General features: G+C 39.6%; 2 protein-coding genes and 1 pseudogene across 5 annotated transcripts; 1 reads left to right on the plus strand and 2 right to left on the minus strand.

Annotated features, from left to right (window-relative positions):
- Positions 1–206: 206 nt before the first annotated feature.
- LOC111327406 (uncharacterized) lies at positions 207–8174 on the plus strand. Its single transcript, XM_022931574.2, has 4 exons — positions 207–414; positions 6314–6381; positions 6754–6825; positions 7005–8174. Exons 1-4 carry the CDS (start codon positions 367–369, stop codon positions 7327–7329), a joined length of 513 nt encoding a protein of 170 aa, XP_022787309.2. The 5' UTR covers positions 207–366; the 3' UTR covers positions 7330–8174.
- LOC148718322 (uncharacterized) lies at positions 1680–2950 on the minus strand (annotated as a pseudogene).
- Positions 8139–18367, minus strand: LOC148718323 (uncharacterized). 4 transcript variants are annotated; one of them, XM_088740137.1, is made up of 8 exons: positions 18243–18367; positions 13740–14041; positions 12982–13077; positions 12171–12426; positions 11665–11771; positions 10829–11038; positions 9117–9180; positions 8139–8923 (listed from the first exon to the last, which is right to left on the minus strand). In XM_088740137.1, exons 3-8 carry the CDS (start codon positions 13072–13074, stop codon positions 8772–8774), a joined length of 882 nt encoding a protein of 293 aa, XP_088596263.1. In that variant the 5' UTR covers positions 13075–13077; positions 13740–14041; positions 18243–18367; the 3' UTR covers positions 8139–8771. The 4 variants fall into 4 exon arrangements, with proteins under 4 accessions (XP_088596263.1, XP_088596266.1, XP_088596265.1 ...); XM_088740140.1 differs by lacking the exon at positions 12171–12426 and having other exon boundaries at positions 11665–11764; XM_088740139.1 differs by lacking the exon at positions 10829–11038.
- Positions 18368–18394: the final 27 nt, after the last annotated feature.

Here is an 18394-nt window from a genome sequence, read left to right on the forward strand (position 1 = left end):
TATCTTTGGTTTCATTTTATTTCTATTTTACATTTTACTTTCACTTGCTTTTATTTTAAAAATAAAAATGAGAAATAAATCGAAATTAAAAAAAAAATAACAAAAATAATTCCTATAAATTTGAATATTTTTAATAGCAGTTCTCGGCCACCATGTCATCAGTATCTAGTGTTTCGGAATGTTCCGAGAGTTATTAAACTCGGATAGCGTCGGAAAGATTCGGTCAACAGATAAACCAACATTTGAGGTCCCAGGAAAACGCGGAAGTCAGTATCCATCTACTTGTACGTGCTTCCTCGTAATTGGCAACATACCTGTGTTGGTCCGTGGTAGAACTTCCCATAAGTTTGAAGTTAAACCAACACTATGAAGAGCGCGTTCGTTTGTCTGATAATCCTGACAGTTTTGATAGAGGTAATCTTCACAATCAAGATATATTTAGCTAGCTTTTACTCCACACAAATTTCAGTATAATTTTAATTGTCAGCTGCGTGATAAGTACCCAACAAACTGCAGCCGTCGATTGTTCGGCAGTTGAATTTGGTTTTATCAACTAACTTGATGGCCGATTTTTATTGTCAACGCAGTTGCCAAAACCAAACTTTCGATTCTTCGATCTCGTTTCTCTCTGCAAGTCATGTGTGCTTTAAAAGCCTAGATTATATGACATATGGTCAACCCCATGTAGATCCATGTAATCTTGAATTTTTTCAATCTTCTTATCAAGGGAATTCGTTCAAATGCAAACCTTCCGTGGGGATCGTTTCACTGATATCTTACTCTTATAAATTTAGTAGGATTTGTTGCATGAACACTATTTAACAATTGGTTCGCGGGAAGTTTGGAGAGCACGAAAGAAGCGTAAGAGTTGCCCGAGGCAATAGCCGAGGGCAACTCTAGCTTCTTTCGTGCTCTCCAAACTTCCGACGTGCTCCATAACTCGATAGTGCACATCTGAAAGCATGAACCAATTGTTTTAGAACATAGCACGAAAAACAGACAACAATATCAATTGAAGCGAATCGTGACGCCGCTGATGCCGAGTCTCCTATTTCATTGTTTTTCTCTTTTCCTGCCTCATTTTAAGAACTCTAACCCAAGGAAAACGGTCGAAAAACTGTCTTCGTTTTGGGACTAGTAGGCGGAGTGGCTGTCTGTATCCATTATTGTCGCGAAATATATTATTTTTCCCCGCGCTAACAATGGCCGCTCGCGCGAAAAAAAAAAAAAAAAATTCTGACGAAGCGATTTGCTGACGATGTCAGCGTGCACTTTCGGGATTTTGAGCACGCTTACGTATACTGAATTTGACTGCGCGGCCCTGCTAGCTATGTTCTAATACCTAAATTAAACGAGGCTTACCTGTAAGGTGAAGTTTGATTGGGATTCTGTGAGTCATTGGTCGGGAGCGAAGGAGTCATGTGAGAGGGTTCACGAGCCTGGGAAGATCAGTCTTTAACAGATGTGAGCACTTACACCCAGTCATGGGTGGGTTAATAACACATGGGTGGGCACATGACTCCTTCGCTCCCGACCAATGACTCACAGAATCCCAATCAAACTTCACCTTACAGGTAAGCCTCGTTTAATTTAGGTATTCTGTTTCGTCATTGGTCATTGGTCGCTACGGAGTCACGTGAGATTTTAAAGCAGTGTGAGTGCAAACTCAAACATAATGATTTATAGCAATATGAACCTGCTTTAATAACATTCTCTCTTAGCCATCAAAACATACAAATATAAGACACTATCTTAGGTTTCCCTACATACAGCTTTAAGGAGCTCAGTTCCGAAATTCTCTCGAGGTTCCACTGGTTTGTTGTAAAACTTAGTAAATGTGGACTCCTGGGACCACCCTGCACTTTTCATAATTGTGGCGATAGATATGCTGTTTGCTTTTGCTGCAGACGTAGATGCTAATTGAGTACTGTGTGCACTGTACTTCGAAGTGTCAATTCCAGCATCAACCAGTGTAGCCTTAATCCATCTGCTCATTGTATCAGGGGAAACAGCTTTATAAGGCTTACAGTAACTAATAAGAAGGTGCTTTACATTACCTCAAAGAGTATTTGTGTGCTTCAGATATTGCTGAAGATGCTTTACAATACAAAGACTTACATCTGGTGCATAGGCCTGAAACTCAATACAAGCTAAATGTTTACCTGGTCTGGAAGTTTTTAACAATAAGTTAATGGAAAACACAGCCTTTTCAGAACTTATTTGCATATAATCAATTGATAATGTGTGCAGAGTCTGGCGACGCTGTCCCGAAAGCAAGGCCATCAACATAACCACTTTCAAAGTCAAGTTCTTAAAACTAAGTTTCACAGGTGGCCCAAGTTTAGCTAGATAGTCTAATACCACCGTGACATCCCAAGTTTCTTGGTACCTTGGGAGAGAGGATCTGCACTCAAAAATTCCTTTGAGGAAACGACAGACTAGGGGATGCTGTCCAAAAGTGTAATGCTCTGATGTAAAACAAACAGTAGACAAAGCACACCGTGCAGTGTTGAGGGCACTGTATCCAATCCCTGCGTGGTAAAGTTCTGCCAAGAAATTAATCCCATGTTCTATAGTTGCTGAAAAGGGATTAATCTTCCTTTGACAACAGTATTGTTCCCATTTAGTGATGAATGGTTTATATTGTTGTTTTGGTGCCCTTTCTCCAAGACTGTAGGATGAGTGAGGTAGCTGATTCCAAAAGCCCTCTGCCTTCAAGTGATTTCCTGACAAGTGGCATATCAGAAGTGTGAGCTTCTGATATAGTGGATGCACCAAGTCTGGCTGTTGAGGTAGAAATAAGGTGTGTTTCTTCTTGGGAAGCACAAGGGGTTCCTGAGCCAACAGTCTCATCACCAATGGCCACCATGGCTGAGTTGGCCAGCACGGCACAACTAACAGTCCTGTGGTCTCCTCTGCTTGAATTTTCTGTAACACTTTTGGGATGATACTAAAAGGTGGAAAGGCGTAAAAAACATAAGGTTTCCAAGAAATTGAAAAGGCATGAATAGCCATTGCTTCAGGGTCTGGTTGGTAGGCAACAAATGGTCTTAGCTGGTAATTTAGCCTAGATGCAAATAGGTCAATCTGAGGCTCAACATGAAGTTTTTTAATGGCTGCGTGAAAAATTTTTCTGTCTAGAGTCCATTCAGTTTCTTTCCTAGATTTCCAGGACTCTGCATCAGCTAGTGTATTCTCTTTCCCTGGGATATGACTTGTGGTTAATCACATGTTATTGTCAAGGCACCACTCCCAGAGCGTATGGGTTAAATCATTTCGCTTTCTGGAATGGCTTGTGCCCATTTTACCTAAATCTGACACAGCAGTCATATTATCAATTCGCACAAGTACATGCTCTCCTGATAACTCTTTATGAAATGCCTTAGGAGAAAATAGCACTGCAAGCATTTCAAGATAATTTATGTGATTAGAAGCCTCTTCTGGAGTCCAAGGTCCCCCAATCTTTGCATTATTGAGTACTCCTCCCCAGCCCTCTTTACTTGCATGTGTATAAAGTGGCCTCTGGCTGAGGAGGGCTTATAGGGTTGTATAATGACCTTGCTGAGTTTATCCACCACTGCAAATCACTGCGAGACAACTCAGACAGTTGCATAAATGCATCAAAGTTGCCCTTGTTTAGGCCCAAGGCCTCAGTTTTGTCCATGTCCAGTAACCTAAAATGTAAAGGCCCTAGCCTTGCTGCTGGAAAATTTGATATGAGGAACCCAAGGGTTGATGCTACCTCTCGTACTGTAGGGTGCAGACACTCCAACAGCCCTTGACAGGTATGAATGATCTTTTCGGTCTTCTCAGAAGTTGGATAAACTTTCATTGTGATTGAGTCAATGATAAACCCCATGAAGGTGATTCGATGTTGTGGAACAAAGGACGATTTTTCAGGGTGGACAGTAAACCCAAGAGAATCAAATAACCTGACAGTATCCCAAACATTTCTTTCACAGTCATCATAGTCATCACCCTGGAGATACGAGTCATCGATATGACTTGCTGAAAGGTGTCCCAGCTGTCTCAAATGTGAATATACTTGTTTTAATAATTTAGTAAACTTCCTGGGGTAAAATGCCAATCCATTTGGAAAGCAAACATATTTATACAGTTTTCCACGCCACTGAAACTTCAGGTATTTTTGGTCTGCAGTGGCAATAGGCACAGAATAATATGCATCCTTTAAATCTATGGATGCCATAAAGCACCCAGGTTTTACCATTTGTAAAACAGTATTAAGTGAGTCCATTTTAGAATGGTGGTATTGTACATGAATGTTTAAATGCTTGAGATTTAAAATTACCCTGAAAGAACCATCCTTTTTGGCCCTAGTGAAAATAGGAGAGATATATTCCCCTTTTTCATGGCTACTTGGGGTAATAACACCCTTAGCAAGGAGTTCAGCTATTTCAGTATCAATGACATGTTGTTTGTCTAAATCAAGGATTTTCTTCTCTTTGGGGACTACTCTTTGATATGGAGTTCTGGTAAACTCGATTGGCTGGCCTAGTATCATTTGCAATATCTCAGGGTCTGAGGTTAAGGCCCACCACTGATAATAATATTCTCCCAGCCCCCCTGCTTTAAAGCAGTGCGCCTTGTGCTCAAGGAACTGTAACATATTTACCTTGTTTGTTGGGATATCAGAGCATTTCACTGGCTGGATTTCTTATCGGTTGCCTGTGGTTTGTAGGAATTGCGGTTGTGTGGCCGGTAAGACCGGCCCCTCTTCCCTAAAAAAGGCTTTCCATTTGAGTGAGAAGATTTGCCCTTCCAGCCATCACTATGGTTGCGATAATATGGCTTTGCAGTAGTCGCATGGCCAATTTTGTTAGTTGCTTTGATATTGTTAAGCTGAGATTGCAACTCATCTCCAAACAATAAACCCATGATGGGTACTTGAGAACCACACAACGAGGAATATTCGTTATTTAAGTTTGGTTTGATGACGTTGCGTCGACGGTATGATAGGTCAATGTTTACATGGCCTAACAATGCCAGAGCGTCAGCATTATGCGTGATTAATTTCCCCAATTTCTCAGTGAGAGCCGACGCTGAAGTCTTTTTAGGATCTGCACAGATAGCCAACAGTGTGTCAGTCGATTTAGCGATTGCACTACCGACTTTGACAAGTACTTTCTGCATGTTGGCAAGGCGTAAATCTGCGCTCCTGGTCACGTGCTTCAGCTTATTTCAGATCTCGGGGTTGACCTTTGGCACAGTTAATTTCTCGCAATTATCGGGTCGATTGTATTTCGCCAATTTTTCTTTTAATTTGGCTTCCTCTAACTTAGAACCCCTTCGCTTATTGACAATATCCGCCAATTTCTGAGCGACTTTTGGGTCAGTTTGCTCATCCGACTCAAAGTCTTGAGCAATTTCATTGAGCAATGCGTCAGAGCTGCCCAGTTTTGGCGGGTCGCCATTGGGCGGGAGATTAAGTTCCTCAGAATCTGACTTCTCAGGGTCTGAATCTCCACTATCACTCATGGTATTAGTTGTAGGAGATGTTCTCCTTTTTTTGATGGTGTAGCATGGTCTTCTGGTGCACCAGCTAACCGTTTCATTGCGTTTTCCATGGACGACATGGTAGAACTCATTTGGGTCATGGCCGACAATACATCAGCAAGCACTTTGTCTGTGCCCCGATGTGAAGAATTCGCTGTCTCGTTTTCTTCAGAAAGTAAATTTTCTTCTTCTACCGGTGAAAGGGGGTCCCTTCCACTCATATTTTCGGCAGTCATCTAGTTTTCTCAGTGTCATGCAAACACCGTCCGACCTTCCCAAAAGGACCGTACACAACTGACCTTCCCAGGCTCGTGCGCCTTCTCACATGACTCCGTAGCGACCAATGACGAAACAGAATTAACAATTATTCCACAAGCGCGCGTCGGATATGACATGATAGATAGCCAACGAGGCGCGTAGCGCTGAGTTGGCTATAATCATCTCGTATCCAACAAGTGCGAGAGGAATAATTGTTTTATTAAAAACGCCCCCAAGATATTGGACAAATCTTTACATTATAGACAAATTTTTTAGCTCCCTTTTAATTTTAAGCTGACGCAAACTCTTACCATATTTGTAGATTATGGTATATTGGCTGATATACCGTAATGGCTAAGCTAATAAAAAGTCTTGAATTGCATTATCCAATGATCCAGTTTTTAATAATTTTGATTAGCTCATTTTAGGACAAATAATTAAGATTATTCTTGTTGTCATTGCATAACATGTAATATTAACATCATTTTATTTATGTTGACGTCCACTCTCACAACAAAGTGTTCCTAAATTATTTTTTTAGTGCTATGGCCGTAAAAGATGTTCGTATGAAAGGTACAGGAATGGCAGATACACCACTACTTATTACAGGTAGGTAATGTATATTTTTTTCACATTAATTGCAAATTTTAAGAGAAGTGAAGACAGAGTAATGTTGTGATATACTTTCATGGATTCTTTCCTTTTTAAATTGTTCATTTTAAATCAATGAAAATACGAGTCGGTCTGCATATGGATCTTGTCGCCTATTTTCACATTGCTGAAAGCAACTTGATGTTATTTTTGTCAGTTAAAGAATTCTAACAATACTTCTTCTCTTCTTTAAGATAAGTAATACTGACTAAATTGGGGAGAAATAGGTAAATTACAGACATGTACGTAATTCTGGAACAAAACGTACCGGCATTAAAGATGATCTTCCGCTGTTTTCTGCAAATTAAGTCTTTTTAATTTTTTCTGTAGGTGTGCAAGCAGTGAGTATTGTTGTGCGACTCAAAGTTGTTGTACATATGTTTACGCAAAATGGTACATCTGGTAAGTACAAATCAAAATTAATCTGAACCTGCCTCATTGCATAATTTCTTTGACAATAATGATATAAGGAATGAACTTGACAACACTCTCCAGGTCTACTTGAAGTTAAAGTTCACACTTCCATTAAAATTAGATGTTATGCGTATTTCCTTTTATTAATATATGTTTTCAATTCAAAGGACGGTCATAGTGATCACTTTTGTGATTGCTTTCATGCTGTGGTGGTACTACCGTTATCGCTATCGTCGTGCACATCAAGTAGTTGTAGCCCAGGTTCCACACACTCAAGCTATGCAATATACCACAGTCACTGGGAATGTGATAAGGGTCCCTGCTGGCTACACTGTGTATACTCCGCCAGGTCAAGCCACAGTCATATCGGGTGGTGCATATTTCCAGCATCCTGCATACCCACCACAAGTTTATGCTCATCAGGATCCACCGCCTCCATATACTAGCACTACTGTAGTAAAGCAAGGAGCTTTTGTAAGCACTTCTACATAATAAAATTGATGGTGAAAAAGATTCATAACCTTTCCAATTTCCCAATTGTCAAACTGTGCATAGCTTCAAGTTAGTCTTTCAGCACTCCAAGCTGCAATATGTTTTAGTCGCAGTGGTGAGTAAAAAAAAATTTAGCAGTTAAATTCGTTGCAAAGGTTGCCAATTTGGCAACTTGTGTTAGGTGGTCTTGTAGTAAGTTGTGATATTTTTCCTACTTAATTTTTATGTTGTTTTTTGAGAGAAGTTAGTAAGAGTGTTATTTTGGTGGGAAAACTGTTGTGGCCCTGTTGATGGTCACCATTTCACTCACACTTTTACATATGAAGTTTTTATGGTAATTTTTTAACAAGATTTTTCTGGCTACTACTATGTTACTCAGGAAACCATTTTAAAGATGTAAGCTTACCAAATGTAGACCTTAGAAAAAGATGAGCCTAGAGCCCAGGAAATTGACTTTTAAAACGTTTGAGGATAATTTTAATATTTATAGTGACCCATTTAGAAGGTATGAAATATTTTATAGATATTTTATAGATGTTTTAGATGTACTAATGAAAATTAATATGAAGTGATGTCAAACATCCTGGATTTTTTTCATCATTTTTTGTGTTCCATGCATATACCTATTAATATTTTTAACATTCTGTGGTGCATTTTGTTGCTTTAAATTTACTAAAAATGATCAAATATATTCATGGAAAAGCTAGTTATAACTTTGACTTACTACAAACTGCTGAGTGTAAAACATATTCTATTATAATAATTAAACAACAAATAAATGTTATGTTTAAACGTAAAGAATAATCAAGTTCACCATTAAAAATAGTTTATTTTTTGTCACTTAAGTGATAGTCCAGAATTCATTTGCACATGTTATAATTATAGTTACACATATATTCTTTTAGAAAACATTGCAGAAAAAGAAGTCTGCCCCACTCCAAATCTCAACACCAATGTCCCTTCTACACCTTCTCTTCTGAACCTGTGCATTCAGACAAACAGACTCGTCTACCTTCACCTTCATGAGCTGATTGAATTGCCTTAGCATCCCAATCTAGCTAATTTTACTGAGATGATATGCTTCATCTGTCCAGAAGTAATAAGCAAGCCAAACTTACAAGTCCTATCATTAGAAGGCAGAAGTTGAGAACTATTTTTATTACACGACTCGGGCAGTCAGAGGGCCAATAACTAAAATCAACCAATCAAAATGCTCTATTGCCGGTCAATATTCTCTCAGTATTGGACCAGGCACTGTCACGAATGGTCCCGAATGATACCACACTTGTGTCCCTTTTGAATTTTAGTCGTATAATAAATCTCTTGTTAACCAAGCTTGCTCGGGACTGTACTGGAAGAATATCGGCCCTCGGTCCTTTTTGTACGGACCTCAGGCCAATATTCTCCCAGTATGGCCCTTGCGCTTGGTTAATAAGATATATTTATTCCTTCTTTAGTCTCTCCTCAGCTTCTGAAGCATGTGATCTTGTTGACATCTCTTCCCATTCTTGGATCATTTTTTTTTTGAGGAATTCACCCTGTGGTTTTCCAACATTTATTGGAAGTAAAGCAGCATAAACTGGAGTCACTGCACCTAATAACAAATTGAATACAAAAAGCATTATCACTTCAATTTGCATTTCAAACTTTCAGTCTGTAATGAAATTAACATGCAAAGGTTTGTTTGAACTTAAAAATGTGATAAGGGACGACAAAAAAGTATTCAAACCACTATTGTAAGATAATTAGAGGAGGTAGATGTGGGACAAATAAAAATTTAGTTGTACCTTCCTCAGGGGATTTTGTTGCTTTTGGTCCAGCCATGTCTGTATGGACCCAGCCAGGATCACACTGCAAAATAAAGAAAAACTTTTAAAAGAAATTGATGAGCTCAGACCTGACCAATATGAACTACACTTCAAGAAAAACAAGCAATGTTAACAAAAGCTCACAAAAACAGTCAACTCTGCAAAGAAACTGAAAATCACTTCAACGCTACTGCTGCTATAAGATAAGCTTAACTCTGTAATAAATCAACACTAAGTTTACATCCAGTGCAAAAACTGTCTCTTTTATGTGTCCTTTGTATGTAAATGTGCAAAGTTTCAATTGGTTTAGTTTTATGTACTGTATGCACCCATTTCTCCTTCATTAATTCACATGGCAAACATTTAATTTTATAATACAGGGGGCAAGTTTCTAAAGAAACTGTGGTGCTGCATTGGTGGGGGTAACGAGGTAATTTGGTAATATCAACTAAGTTGAAATTGTAAAGTGGCCACCATAAGAGTTAAAAAGCTGACATTTCGAGTGTTAGCCCTTCATCAGAGTGAATGCTTTGCTCTGACGAAGGGCTAACACTTGGAACGTCAGCTTTTTAACTCTTTACAGTGGCCAATTTGGTCAGTCTTCAACGTGAATGGCACAGGATAAGGAACGAAGGAGAAGGGTGGGTGGGTTGGGATGTGACTCCTTCGTTCCGGACTGATGACAGGATAGAATCCCAATCAAACTTCAACTTACAGGTAAGTCTCGTTTAATTTTGTAATTCTATCCTGTCATCAGTCTACGTCACCACGGAGTCACATGAGACTTCAAAGTCCTGTGCCATGAGTTATCAACAAAATCAGACATAGTTCAACAACAATAACGGCATTTATTGTCGAAAGGGGGCTACAGATGTGTACTGTGTGCAGAATAGGCAGTGATGTCAATTCCTGCCGATTTCATAACTGCCTTTGTCCATCTAGATACAGTGGCCTGCGAAACAGGATAATGAGGCTTGATGTAGGTTAAGAGCAACTGGGAATGCTCCTTCCTTAGTGGCTTGGACCTACTAAGGTATTCAGTCAGATGCTCCATTACACAAAGTTTTTTGTCCTCTTTAAAGGCTAAAAGTTCGATAGGCTCCAGGTGCTTTCCTGGCCTTGATTGCTTCAGTTTGTCCATGAAGTTAAACCTATACATGTCCCCAACTGCTTGTATATGATTATGTGAAATAGATGAAACGTCTGGCCTTGTTGGCCAGTTATTAGATGTAATAACATTGTCAATTTTAACGAAAGGTCCTTTAACGATAACTCCTGGGCCAACTTCACGGTCCTGAGGTAGTCCAGTAAATATTAACGTCCCAAATCTCGCCGAGTCTAGGCAATGCAGGCCTAAGTTCATAAATCCCTTTTTAAACAATGACAAACTAAGGGATGCTCCCCAAATTTACTCCCATCATCCATGATTATCAACGCTGAGAGTGCTGAGCATGCCAAATTTACATTTCTATAGCCAAGTCCTGAAGAGTATAGAGATACTAAAAATTCAATTGCCTGGGTAATGGTCGGATGACATCTGTTAATGCCATTATCCTTGCAATAGCAAGACCACTTTCTGAGGTATGAATCATACTGTTTAGAAGTACCAGGCCTCCATGATGCCATTACCTCTTTTTGTGGACTGGGAGACAGCCCAATGTGATTTAGGGTTTCCCTGATAATAGACATACCATCAGACTGAGTTTTTTTCCCACAGGGGATGTACTTCGGATGGGTGGCTCGGTAGAAACAGAAGATCCTTTCTGGCTTTCATCAGCACTCTCTCCTTGACCATCATGTGCAGAACTTTGGGAAACCAACTCTGAGTTGGCCAATCTGGGAGAACAACAATTCCTGTTGCCTGATCTGATACCATTTTGCTTAGGCAGGCTGGAATAACACTAAAGGGGGGAAATGCATATAATTTCAACACAGACCAATCCAATGAGAATGCATCTATCGCACTAGCAGTTGGATCTGGTTTGTAGGAAACATAACTTGGAAACTGATTATTGATGCGAGAAGCGAATAAGTCAATTTCTGGCATGAATCTTAATTTTTCTAGGGCATGAAGCAAGGCATCTTTGTCTAGCATCCACTCTGACTCTCTCTCATTTCTCCTGGATTCAAAATCAGCAACCAAGTTATGCTTTCCTGGTATATGGGCAACACTCAGCCAGACTCCACTGTCCGTACATCATTCCCAAATTTCTTTTGCCATCAGATTACAGCTATGCGAATGGCTAGAACCCATATGATTTAATACACTGGCTGCTGTTGTATTATCACACATTATTCTGACATGGAAGTTTTTCTTTTCTTTTGCAAAGGTTTTCAGAGCCAGTAGAATAGCATGCATTTCAACTGATTAATATGATTCTGGGGTTCAGAGAAAAACCGGTTTCCTCCAGTTGAAATCTCCCCACAATGAGCACCTCACCCCAAGAGTGAGGCATCTGTGGTTATAAGGAGCTCAGGTTTAGGATGGTAAATTACATTGAAGGAATTTTCAACATTTCTAACTCACCAACTGTAGCTCCTGAAGGGCTCCATGTGACAATGTCATATAGGAGTCAAAATTGCCTTTATTTCTTTTAAGAGCTGCAGTTTTGTCAGCTTCGAGTTGTCTGTAACATAAAGGACCATATATATGAGAACGATCCTTCGCAGTAAAGCACTATTTGAGCAATAGTGAAAATCAGACCTGAAAAAAAAAAAATTTCAGGCCTGTACGGGACTCGAACCACTGACCTCTGCGATACTAGTGCAGCGCTCTACCAATTGAGCTAACAAGCCAACTGGGAGCAGGCCATCAAATTAATTGATGGCCTGCTCCCAGTTGGCTTGTTAGCTCAATTGGTAGAGCGCTGCACTAGTATCGCAGAGGTCAGTGGTTCGAGTCCCGTACAGGCCTGAAATTTTTTTCAGGTCTGATTTTCACTATTGCTCAAATAGTGCTTTACTGCGAAGGATCGTTCTCATATACGTCTCATAACCGCAGTTCACACATATGTTTCATATGTTTGTTGTTGTATAAAGGACCATGCATGACCCCTGGGAAATTTGATACAAGTTTACCAAGTACTCTGGCTACTTCTCTGATGGTAATTTTGCCATGCTGCACATCCTTGCACGCATCGCATATTCCTTTTGCCTTCTCATTGGTAAGCCTGATAGTCATTGTCACTGAGTTTATAAGAAAACCAAGGACTACTATCTCTTGGGAAGGGATCAAAAGAGACTTCTCAGGGTGTACAATGAAGCCAAGCTGCTCAAGAATCTGCAGTCTCTGTGACATTCAAAATACATTTGATCATATGTCTGCGCTTGGAGGTAAACATCATCCAAGTGAGCAACTGATATGTGCCCTTTAGTATGCAGGTGGGCAAGCACTGGCTTAGGTATTTTAGTAAACTTCCGGGGGGCACAAGCTAACCCATTTGGCAGACAGCAAAACTGGTAGGTCTTATTTTACCAGTGAAAATTTCAGTCTGATTGCTTGATTGGTATAGAGTAATAGGCATCCTTCATGTCTATGCATGCCACGTAGCAATTTTGGGTAACCAATTTTGTTATGGTGCCAAGAGAATCCATTTTGAAATGATAGTTAGTAACAAATTCATTAAACTTTTTCAAGTTTAAAATAAGTCTATGAGTCCCATCTTTCTTTAGGTGTTAGAAAGATAGTGGAGATTATTTGTTCTGGATCATAGCTAGCCTCTTCAATTACACCTTTCATAAGCAATTTTTGAACTTCCAGATTGATGTTTTTAGTATCATTCTCATTATGCTTGATTATAGGGAGTTTATGTTGCACTGGAGTGTCATCACATTGGATGCTTACCCTGAGGACATCAGATAAGATATCCTTGTCACTAGTAGCTTTGTTCAAGCTGAGTAGTGTAATTTCACCTGCCCAGCTGTAAAATTGGTACATTGGCTGTGAAGGTAATTCAATAAGAGTGGCAAAATTTGTGTAAGCATATTTACCGAGTTTTGGATTTCTCTCAATTTTTTGACTACTTGGTGGCTCTCTGGCCCTGTTGTTTGCCTTGATTGCCCCGGTTTTTGAAAGGTGGCTTTCCCCCTAAAAAAGGAGTCTTTTCTGGCATATTTTGATTGGGTCGGTTGCTTGCAGTATTTTTGGGTTTTATAGCCTTCCTCAGATTACTAGTTTCCCTTGCATCCTTTAGATGCTTGGACAATTCGTCCCCAAAGAGTTGTTGTGAAGTAGCAGGTACTTCAGATGAGCATATTGACTTATACTCGTAGCTTAGTGCAAGTTTAATTTGTTCTCGTCTTAACTGAGACATCTGGGTCTGTACATGACCCAACATTGCAATGGTATTGGCCAGATTATTTATAAGCTCTGGTGTATTTTCAGCATTTACAGTAATCCACTGAAGGGTTTGTAAATTGATAATAGCTGTCTTATTGACAAGCTGCTGAAGATTGGCAATTTGTAAATCAGCTTTCCGCCGGCGGGCATTTAATTGTGCCCATATCTCCTGATTGACCTTTATCTGTTTGAGTTTAGGGCAATTTGCTGGACGTTTGTGTTTTTCAACAATTGTCTTGATTTATCAGGATTTGATTTCTTACCCCGTCGCTTTTTGACAAGAGTTGTCACATCCTCATCCAAATCATCGCCGGTGGTGTCTTCAGTGTCACAGGCAACAGCCAATGAGTTGAGCATCTTTCCTTTGCTACTTTTTTGGTCGGTGACCTTTTTAGGGTTTTTATTACGCTCGGTGAGCACTTTGACGGCATCGTCGTCCTCCAATTCATCGCTAGCATACAAGCTAACATTATCATCCATGTGATGAGAGGTTGAGGGCTCAGCCTCCTCCTCTGACTGTGGGTCAGAGGCTGACATGCTGTCTTCACCTCTAGCCCTTCATTTCCTGGCCGGTCACACAAGAGATTGAATATTAAGCTTAACCAAGCAAATTTCACACTAATCTCACAAGAACATTCGAGGACAAACACAAAATATTCCAGTCATATTTTATTATCAAGAATCTTGTGACTATGATGTCTTGAAAATTTTATGTGATATGCTGAATTATACATCTTGATTGGTTGTTACTTATGTGATATGCTGAATTATACATCTTGATTGGTTGTTACTTATGTGATATGCTGAATTATACATCTTGATTGGTTGTTACTTATGTGATATGCTGAATTATACATCTTGATTGGTTTTTACTTATGTGATATGCTGAATTATACATCTTGATTGGTTGTTACTTATGTGATATGCTGAATTATACATCTTGATTGGTTCTTACTTATCAGGAGGACAGACCCAAGGATGATATCACCATAAAAAACTTATTGGTTTTTACCAAACAAAACAAACAGATTCCATGATGCCATGAGTGTATATAGTAATAGATCACAGAACATGTCAAAATGTGGCAAGCACATAGGTGATACACTCTGCTTGGCGTCCTATGCCACTTTCTTTGTTCTAGCCAGATTTTTATGTCATATGTGATGAATTATTGAACAAAGTCTTCACTTTATTTATTACAGTTTCTCCAAATCTAAATTACTAAATAAATAAATATACAATAATAAATAATAAATAAATAAATAAGTAATGAATAATAATAATACTGATGATGGAGAGGCAGCATCCAAAAGCGTCTTAGACACCATACGAGGGATGCCCCCCCCCCCCAGTAAGCTAACAAAATATATCTATAATATTAACCCATTGGCGTCTGGTGAGCCCTCATGCGCCCGGAAGTAAAACCGCTCTGAAAATCCAGTGCGCCCACATGCGCCCTGTCAGATATGACTCGTTTTTATTGGCTGTAGCTAAGAAACCTTATTCCCCTGTGTATTCAAATATATCTGAACGTGACCTACATAAATTAACCTTTCATTTGATGTTAAGTTCTTCATTCTGCAATTCCTGTGTGATTTTTCGTGAATTTTTGAAAATAGCGTTCAGTATTTTAGTATGGCTTCTCACAGGTTTGACGATGCTTCACGTTCTTCTGATGAAGAAGAAGAAATCTTTCCTGGTTTTTCTCTCGAAGAAGTGGCTGAAATTTGACAGGAACGGCAGAGAAGAAAACAGGAAAACTCTCTCCGAGATGTTGATCGAGAAATCGAGGAAATCTTCGATTTTGGCGAGCACGAAGGGGGAACAAACTCCGATGTCGAAATTTTCGGCAACGAAGAAGAAGAACAAGATGATGAAGAAGATAGTGACAACGAAGATATGCCTTCCGTTGGGGTTCAATGGTCGAACACATTGAGTAAAATTGACATCGAAGAGTTTACCATTCCTCATGGCCCAACGAAAGATCTCGGCGAGGGTGCAACATCAAAAGATTTCTTTAATCTTTTCATTGACGATGGGTACCTAGATGAAGTTGTTCGATGCACTGTGGCCTACGCTCGTTCGAAAGGAGACGCAACATTTGTCACGACTCGGGCTGAAATTTTTGCCTATCTCGGGCTCAACATTTTAATGGGGATTCATCGCCTTCCTCAAGTGGATATGTTTTGGGACTCTGACGAATTTATCGGCGTAGAAGGGTTTAAAAAAACAATCCCCAAGCAAAGGTTTAAAACTCTTGGCAAGTTTCTTCATTTGATCGACCCAAGAGAAGAAGATCCAACCGACATTCTCTGCAAAGTTCGCTCTCTGGTCACTCTTCTGGAACGGAGATTCATGAAAGCATTCATTCCGGGGAAAAATATAAGCATTGACGAAGGTCTGGTCAAGTTCAATGGGAGGCTTTCATTCAAGCAATATATGCCTATGAAGCCGGATAAATTCGGCATTAAAGTTTGGATGCTCGCTGACGCCGACAACTTCTACGTGCCGCGTTTCCAAATTTACCTCGGAAAAAATCGCACCAACAGTGAACTGTTTCAATGAAAGGGTTTGGGGTACTATGTCATTTGGACACTCGGTGAACCATATTTAGACAATTGCCGACATTTTTGTTTCGATAATTTTTTTACCTCGGCTGATTTGATGCAAGATTTGGAGTCGAGGGGTACATACGCTTGTAGCACTGTACGCACAAATAGGAGAGACTATCCTGCCGACCTAAAGCGAGCTAAGTTAGTTCGTGGGGAGATCAGAACCCATCAGTGCAGAAATTTGGTGGCCACAATGTGGAGAGACAAACGTATTGTATCTCTTCTGTCAATGAACACTCCTCCGGAACCTGAAATCCACGCTGTTCAGCAGGTTGTGCGAGGAAGAAGAAAGCGAGTTGTGCCCGTAGACTCGATGAAGAAGCCAGATGTGGTTACCATGTACAATGCAGGTATGAATGGGGTCGATGTAAACGATCAATACCGCAGCTACTATCCTCCAGGGTCAGTTTCTTGAAAGTGGTGGAAGTATTTGCTTTGGTTTTTCTTTAATTTGTCCATCGTTAATGGGTACATTTTGGAAAAAGTAGCTGGCAAGAAGGTGTGAAGTCAACTGGCATTCCGGCGTGAACTGGCGAGGCTCCTCATAGCTGGTTACAATGGATACAAAGGGCCCTCAACATCAGGTAAGCGGGCTATCCAAACTCTCTCAAGTGAAGAAAACGTGAACGGACACTTTCTCGGAAAGTTGCAAGGCAGAAAGAAAGCGTGCGCCATGTGCTCAAAAGATGGGAGAAAACGAACTGATGGACGCACCTTCGAAACATCATATGCTTGTGAGCAATGCGGTGTTGCCTTATGTCGACAAATGCGGGGTGAACTCTCCTGCTTTTCTAAATGGCATGGAGGAAATTAACTCTCAAAAACACTCAACCTTTGTTCTTAAATTGTATTGTAGTTTTCTTTTTTTTTTCGTTCTTTAGAGCGCTGTATTAGGCTGTAAAGCCCAATTTCATTTCACCTTTACTTTGCGAGTCACGAACTGGTCAAAGATAAAAACAACTTTCTTTGTTAGTATAATCCATGCATTGTTTGTAATCTTCCAGTTGAAAGGGTTCTACTCAATTGATAGTTATTTCATTCTTCAATAGTTCCATATCACAATTTTCTGCCAGGTCTGTGCAGGCTTAACTTGTAACTTATAGTTTTTTTACCTCGTGACGTTCACTGATGGCGGCAAATTCAAATTTGATCTGTGCAAGAAAACTTATGAATTTCACTCTCTTACCTATGAGATGGCCTGTTTTAATGCAAAAGTTTTTTGACTGATCCCTTTTGTTTGCATTTCTGCTAAGTTAAGAGCAGGAATTTAGACTTACTGTGGTTTTTAGATACTTTCATTCCTTTATAGGTAGTAGATAGGACAGTGATGGTCACTTTGTTTACTTGATGACCATACTTTAATATTTTTTTTAAAAAAGCAGAACATACATCTGCAGGATTTAAGTAGTTTAAGTAATTCTTTATTGTATTGGCAATCATGTTTAAAAGTTTCACTGCTGAAGAGTAAAACTAAGACATGAAATGGTAAATTTGTTTGGACCATGTCATTTTTTTTAATTTGACAGCCATTTTGTCTGGATTTTCAGGGTGGTCTGGGCTGAGGGCTTTGAACCCAATAGGGTTAAGAAACAATTATCAGGGTACAAAAGTTAATATAAAAATATTAAATTGAATTAAATCTGAAATTCTAAGTATAATTTACCAAAAAATGAGGTGACTATATGTTTGAGGCTAGAAATACTGACATAGCAATATGGATGAAAACTCATGATCAAACTACCTAGTGCTAATGCTACCGTTCGCTCATTTTCAAAATATGTCCTTTTCAACTTGGTTTCCCTGTAATCACTGCTACATAAGAGGGTTTTCGGAAAAATTTTCGTATAACCCCATACCAATAAAAAACAAAGCCGTAGTCCCAAAGGGAAATCTGTTGTTTTGCTTCTGCTCCTTTATCCAAGAATTGAATGCATAATCAGTGTGGGGTTTTTCGGAAATCCTGCCGGGTTTTCTTATAATTTCCAACAATCCACAAAGATCGTCAATGATCACGTGGAAATAAACCTTTAAGAAACATACATGAATCTGTCCTCGTGTTTGCTGTTCAAAAGATTTTTTTTTCGTGCATTTATAATCAGTGCAATGTTATCGGTTAAAAGGTAAGCAAAAGCAATCAAAAACCAAATAACTCACTGAAATTCCATATGGCGACTGTTGGAACTGAGAACGCTGAAACATGGAGGACTGTTGCGGGTTGTTTGCCATTTTCTGCATTGACGCAGAAGCTGGAAAACGCGCCGCCATCTTGAATGGAAAAGATTACCCACAATGCATCCGTATCTAGA

The sequence above is a fragment of the Stylophora pistillata genome, chromosome 12, assembly GCF_964205215.1.
Source record: "Stylophora pistillata chromosome 12, jaStyPist1.2, whole genome shotgun sequence".
NCBI lineage: Eukaryota > Metazoa > Cnidaria > Anthozoa > Scleractinia > Pocilloporidae > Stylophora > Stylophora pistillata.